Genomic DNA, 7,451 nt, shown 5'->3' on the forward strand with positions numbered 1-7,451 from the left:
TTTGAAAAGAATGAGCATAAGTGATAAATGTTAAGTGTGAAAATGTATATGCAAGTGAATTGGTAAGATTGTGCATGTGTAAGTGATTGAAATTGCTAGGAAATGTTTTGATTAGTTATATGTTAAAAGTATTAATTATTAAATGAGTAATTATTGTTTACATGTAACTTACTAAGCTATTAGTATCTTACACATTTCTTCTTTTCCTTTGTTTTATAGTGATTTGAACTTGGTCGAATTGGGGATCGTCGGAGCTCGTATAACACTATCATAATCATCTCGGTATTATGTGCTTTTCAGAATGTTTAAAACTATGGCATGTATAGAGTCTTAATCATTTTGAGTATGTTCATATGATGTGGCTAAGATTAGCTATTGAAATGGTTAGTAAAAAATTATGTTTTGGGTGTTATGTATGTTAAATGGTAACTAATTCAAAGAAGTAGTTTCTTTGACAGCAGCAGTGATGTGAATGTGAAAAATCACCATAAATAGTAGAAATGGAATTAGAGAGTGGATTATATATGGAATTAAACCTTATCAAGTCTATTTTTATATGAAATAAACGGTGTAGGCAAAGGAATTCTGTATTTTGAGATATTTGAATTTTAGTGAGACAGGGTCAGAATGATTTTTGAAGTCCCCTGTTCTGATTTTGGAAAATCATTATAAATTGTACAGAAATAATTATGGGTCATAATTTATATGTATAGATTTATTAGTGAGTCTATTTTCAAAATAAACAAACGATAACCTTATATGAATTTTGTGCAGTGAGATAATTTCTTTTTAGTGCCAAGAGGTCAGACCTATCGAGCTGTGAAACAGGGGATAATTTAATGAGTAAACTGTACTAATTGGATAAGTAAAAAATTCTAAAAATTTTATGGTGAGTAGGAATATGAGTCTAGTTTCAGGGAAAATTTACGGATTTAAAGTTCGAGTTTTGTAATTTGAGTTATAAGTAAATTAGTGACAGTCGCGCAGGTGGACAGTTTTGTTGTGAACAGTGGATTTAATTTTAAAAGCAAATTTTTATGCTCCGAATTGGTAAGTTAGATTGGATAACATCTCGTACTCGATTTCAGAAACTGTCTCGGGTAAGGGGTGTTACAGAAAATACTTCCCTCCTCCTTAGCTTCTTCATCAAACTCCATTTCCTTGTTATCCATCAGGCCTTGAACCAAGGCTCTGAATTCTGTGCATTCTTGAATCTCATGTCCCTCATGATGAAACTCACAGTAGTTTTCCCCCTCTTCAAAGCTTCTTTCCAATACAAGCAACCCTCTTTCTATCATTTTCTTCCAGATTCATCTCAAAGGAATCTTCACTTCTGCGATATCTTTTTTGATTTTCCTACCCATGTTACCTCCTATCATGTTCACTCCATTTTCATTATGATTAGGTAACGGATTCTTCGTACTGGGCGAATCATTCACTTTAACAACACCCATACTTATGAGTCTTTCTACCAGCTTCTTGAACACCGTATAATGTTCTATAGAATGCCCCACGATTCCTGCGTGATAATCGCATTGTGCATTTGCATCATACCATTTGGGGTACGGAGGCTGCAGAGGTTTCAAGTGGTAAGGGGAAACCACGTGTGCATTGAATAGATTCTGATATAATTCCCTATACGACATCGGAATCGGTGTAAATTGAAGCTTCTCCATGTTTCGCCTTGTGTCGGATCCTCGCTTTGATGATCCGTGTTGGTTAATAGTCACTTTTCCCGGTTGATTTACCGTAATCGTCTTTGAAGATGAACTTGTATTGTTGACCTCATTTTCCTTCTTCTTTGAGGCCGACCTTCTTTTACTTTCTCCCGTATCTATCTTCCCGCTTCTGATAGCATTTTCTATCATTTCGCCATTCATAATTATATCAGAAAAGCTTTTAGAAGCACTTCCTAACATATGTGTAATAAATGGGGCCTTCAATGTGTTAAAGAAAAGTATCGTCATCTCTCTTTCTAGAAGAGATGGCTGAACTTGTACGGCAACCTCCCTCCATCTCTGTGCGTATTGCCTAAAACTTTCGCCTGGTTAGTTTTCCATATTCTGTAGAGTGATCCTATTAGGTACCATGTCAGTCACATGGCTGTACTGCTTTATGAACGCATGTGCCAGATCTCTCCATGATTTAATCTAGGTACGGTTCAATCGATTGTACCACGGTTCAATCAAGAGTTGGTCATTATTGACATAACCGGTCATTCGTCTGTAGAACATGGTAATATGAGCTTCGGGGCTACTAGTTCCATTGTACTTCTCAAACTCTAGCATTTTTAACTTGTAAGGGAGTATTAAATCTGGGACCAGGCTCAATTCTTTAGCATCCATCCCATAGTAGCTCTCTGCACATTCCATCGCTCTAAATTTCTCTTCCAGCCATTTGTACTTCTCCTCTAACTGCTTTGGCAACTCATCATTCATTTTCTCCTTTCCAGCCGTCTCATCGAAATCAGGGATAGCAGGATTAACAAGGTTGGCTCCGGGGTTAGAGCCTGATCCTGCCTGAAGATTCATTAGTATTGTAGTGTCGCCCTGAAATTAGTGAGGATTAATGGTAACAGAGGTCCTACGCGGGTATATCTCAATTTGTTGGGGGCTAAAGTCTGGAGGACAGACAGGTCCCTCATTGTCTCCTTCTTCAACATTGAGCACAAAGCCTTTTCCTTTATCAGTTCCCTTGTTGAACCATTGAGTTAACTGAGCCATCATACACCTTTGAGATTCCATCATTTTGTCTATCATTTTTTGCTGCTCATTCATTTGCTTTTGAAGGTGCTCCTACATTTCTTTTTGGGACTGTTCTAGCCTTTTCAGCCTTTGATCCATATCCTTAGTTTTTGATCGAGTACCATAGCGGTGTTTAGTAGGCTGGTTGGTTTCCAGATTAACTGAGGAGTGATTTAAATTAATTAGAATCTTTTAATATTTTTAAATGCATATGAAGTAATGCAATGCATGAATGCAAAAAAGGCGTCAATTTTGATTCAATTCCATTTAAGATTACTTTACCAGAAAGCAAATTTCTTTACATAAAGTGAATTACAAATAAAGCTTTGCCCTATTGCTCAACGTTCTAATCTTCCTAAGTAACACAGCTAACACCTGCCCCCGATTTGATTCTAATTCATGCTTCACACTCAGCATGTCTGCTTGTACTGCCAAAGCTTGTACGTGATCAGCTACTTCTCGGATCTGGACCACAGCTTCCTCCATAATATTATCTCTGCTCCTAACTTGGTTCTGAAAGTATTGTAGCTGTTTCTTATTACGATTTTCATTTGCTTCCAAGTGCTTGATCCGGTTTTCACAATTTTGCAACGCCGTTTCTAGCTCTTCGATTCTTTGCTTCATTTCCTCAATCTTACTCAAGCTTACTTTCAACTCTATTGCGGATTTTTGATTTCGATACTGACGAAGAGATCCTTCCAACACGATCACCCTATCTTTTAACTCACCCTTTTCCTTTTGTCTTTCTGACAAACTCTTTTCTAAAGCCTCGTTTCGCCTCTGCATTTCTTGGAATTTCTGTTCCTATCTATCGGCTTTGTCCTTTTCTTCTCGAATTTCTGCTCGCCACTGTTCTGACGTTTTTCCTAGCCCAGTAGTTCTTATTGACAGACGTAACTTTTTATAATCCGTCTTCAGACTACCCAGCTCCTCCTCAGCCTTATTTTTCTCTTTCCTTAATTTCTCAATTTTAAGCTTCTGAGTGTCTATGTCCAATCTCAAGTTTATCTTTTCTTCCTCCATTTGCTCTATCTTCTTTTCTAAATTCGCATTTCTTCTCTCAAAATCTCGTCTTATAATTTCCAACTCAGAGGGAATAACTCACAAATGCTCCTCTATTGGCTGGCGACCTTCTTGATTTACCTTGGGTATATTGTCGTTGATTCTCTTACCCCACCATTCATTATACTCAGGAGTTGTCATCGGACCCACAGCTAACCCCTTCATTCGGCGAGTCTATTTTCACGCGCTACACATCTCCTGAATCTTCTTTCTATAACCATCATCTTTGTACGAAAATTCACAATCAGCTATCCCTTGGGCCACAGGTATAAACTGTCTTGACCTATATTGTCTCAACACCAACAACGGGGCATATCCATTAGCTCCCCAAATCCCAAGTAGCAGAACCTAATCGAAATTACCACACCTATACAGGATCTCATCTGGAAGTAACCAAGGAGCTCTCCACTCAACATCTTCCTCCTGAGGACTTTGAAGAATCGCCATCCACTTCTCCTCTGAAATGTCGTCCCTCCTCAACGTAGCTACTATCTCCTTTAGTGGTGAATAATTTTCAGAGAAAACCCGATACAAAACCTTATCCACCCTCCAAAAGTGACTGTGAAACCATACAAGTAGAAGCTGTGCACATCCAATAAATCTGCCCTCACCTGTTTTTTGGCATGCACTCAATGACTTGAAGGTTTCTACCAAAATTGCCAGAATCGGTGTAACCTTTTTATCAAGTCGGTCAAATAAATTGGTGACTGTTTCATCCACATGCCCCAAGGCCTTGGGGAAGACAACCAAGCCATATATACTTAAAGCAAAGACATCTAACCTCTTTCTCACATCTGGATGTGTTAGAATTGCATCTTTCAAACTTCTCCAAGGTACGCATTTACTATTCCCCTTTTGCTTAATCCGTGCAGCAACCCACTGCTCACTCATCCCTGTTATACCTATCAGCTTCTTTGAAAAGGTTGGCACATTTACCACTATCGAGTAGACCCTGTCCACTTGAAACTTTGAACATCGGAGTAAAGCCACATATTCTTCTATTGTAGGCACCAAATCGATATTCCCAAACGTGAATCAACTGTAAGCAGGATTCCAAAACTGGGCGAGGGCTCGAAACATATGCTTGTCTACCTTCACATCAAGCAAATAAGGCAAATCCCCATAATTGTCATAAAATAACAGTCTAACCCATTATTCCATTGATCCCAGATTTCCTTCAACTCCTGCAAATTGTTTTGAGTTACACTGATGCGAGTAAAATCCCATAATTCCGATACATACCCATCGACCAGGCTATCGCCCTTTTCTTGCTGCGTTGTTTCAGACCAAGTTCGGACAGCCGCATTGTCCTCCACTTTATCAAGAAACCCTTTTTCCATGACAAGCTTTCTATCTACTAACTGAATCTGAACTGACGCCTTTTATGATGAAATGAAATGACATGTCATGCAAACAAAATAAAACACAAAAGTCAGTATCAAATATAAGCATATAATCAAGGAAGAGTAAAACGTCTATTAGGACATCTACTAGGGTTTAGTGTAGTTCTACCTAAGGCAAGCTCCTAAGGCTCATTATATGCGGTTTGGCTCTAAAGTAAAGGTACCCGAACTAGCAGATTCCTTAACCTTCACCCATTATAGGCTCATATAGATCAAGTTCAGTTCAGGGGGACATATTTTCCCAATGACTATATGGAGATGAAAATCTCACAAAGGCATAGGTACCGATGTATCCCGAAAGCGATCCACTATCCTATACAAAGGTGAAAACCTCACGAAGGAATAGCTTCTCACTCCCACTTAGAGGGTAAAATTATCCAGTACATGTAATGTATAATGCAAAATAATTTAAAGTACTTAAATCAATTAAGCATGAATGCAAGAGGATTTTTAAAAATGAATTTCATTTTTTCGACTATAAGACAAAAATTAATCAACTTTGCGGCTCGACTCTCTTATTTGTTTTAAAAATGTTTGATCCCTAGTGGAGTCGCCAAGCTGTTGAAACCATTTTCATTTTTGGAAAAAAAACAAATTAGTTGTCGATGAAAATTTGGAAAAATTAGCAGTCGCCACCAATCTTTTATTAAGGTGTGATTGGGTCACCTAAAAATGAATTTGGTCTACGAATTTTAGAAAAACGGGTCCGAGAGTCGGTTACGTCTGAGGAAGGATTAGCACCCTCATTACGCCAAAAAATTGGTACCTAGTTAAGTAATTAATGTCTTAACGTCAAAAATTTGAAAAATATAATCCTTAGCAAAAACTCTTAAACGTTACGTATTAAGACCCTTATCATTTCAGAGAAAGAAAATGCCACACCCAACGTGTTAGGGCACGACATTCTAATTTCCTCAAAAATGAATTAGGCCAGAATACTCGTGTAGTAAAAATTTAAAAGAATATCCATTTATTCAAGATTTAAGAAATCGCGGCCCAATACGTCAGGGCACAAGTCCTCCAAAATCCAAAACTCAGAATATTTCCTTTATTATTTTTTAGAAAAAATCTTCATTTAGAGAAATCAATGCGTCACATCCAATACGTTAGGACACAACGTGTTGAATTCCAATAATGAGTTCTTATTTTTTGATGAAAGAGAAATGGTCGATTGTTACATTTAACGAAAAAAATCGGAACCCAATACGTTAGGGCTCAATTTCCTTGAAAATCCTAAATACGAGCATTATCTCAATTTTTAAAATTTTCCATTTTTAAATTTGAGAAAAAGATGATGTAACGTTATATTATATGTGCAAATATCGTGATAACAAATACAATAGTAATAAATACAATGATAATAATTTTAACGATGGCATAGAAATAATATAAACAAATAAATAAATGGAACTAAAAACAATAATCTATGACATGCCAAAATACCAAATGAATAAATAAATAAATTTAAACACAATTAAATAGCAAATGAAGAAAACAACCAAAATAAATAAAGAATAGAAGGTATATAATATACACGTTGACATTATGAAGCTTAAAAATATACATATGATTTACATATAAAATATATATATAATATTTATATTATCAAAATAAATAAAATATGTGTATATATATATATATATGAGAAAAATATTAGCTGGAAAAAATATAAATATGTACAAAATATATATGTATATAGATTTTAAAAATAATTACATATGAAAATTATGAAAATATATAAAAACTATTAAAATTAATTAATCTTAAGATAAATATTAAAAAAAAGACTAAATTGAACTGCAAATAAAAAAATCTGGGGAAATCCGAAAATAATTAAAGCCCAAAGGGCTAAATCGAACACGCGAATTACATAGAGAGGCTGGAAGGGAAATTTTCCCTTCTCCTCCAAAACGGCGACGTTCCAATAGGGCTAAATTGAAATTAAAAATAAATTAAAAGGAGAATTAAAAAATAAAAAAACCTAATTATAAAACATTAAAAAAGGCGGAGGGACTAAAAGCGCAATTTATCCCTCCGCTCAAAAACACGCAGATCCTAGGCCGGGTCGGGTCGGCCTCCCCAAAACGACGCCGTTTTGGCGTCTGGGGAGGCCGAGTGAAACGGGGTCATTTCACTAGGCTATTTAAGCCAAAAAGTTACAAAAATAATTCATTTTTCATTCTCCTTAAAAAAAACCGCAAAAACTCTCTCCTTTTTCAATTAGTCCGGCCAGGTCTCGATC

General features: G+C 36.3%; 1 protein-coding gene across 1 annotated transcript; it reads right to left on the minus strand.

Moving 5' to 3' along the window:
• Nucleotides 1-3,056: 3,056 nt before the first annotated feature.
• LOC105793378 (uncharacterized) lies at nt 3,057-3,530 on the minus strand. Its single transcript, XM_012622292.1, has one exon. The coding sequence runs from the start codon at nt 3,528-3,530 to the stop codon at nt 3,057-3,059; it is 474 nt and encodes a 157-aa protein (XP_012477746.1).
• Between the last annotated feature and the right edge of the window lie 3,921 nt (nt 3,531-7,451).

This window comes from Gossypium raimondii, chromosome 8 (assembly GCF_025698545.1).
Source record: "Gossypium raimondii isolate GPD5lz chromosome 8, ASM2569854v1, whole genome shotgun sequence".
Lineage (NCBI taxonomy): Eukaryota > Viridiplantae > Streptophyta > Magnoliopsida > Malvales > Malvaceae > Gossypium > Gossypium raimondii.

Excerpts from the sequence above, each read along its gene's own strand:
- LOC105793378 (XM_012622292.1), bottom strand. The coding sequence starts at position 3,530 with ATGCAGAGGCGAAACGAGGCTTTAGAAAAGAGTTTGTCAGAAAGACAA.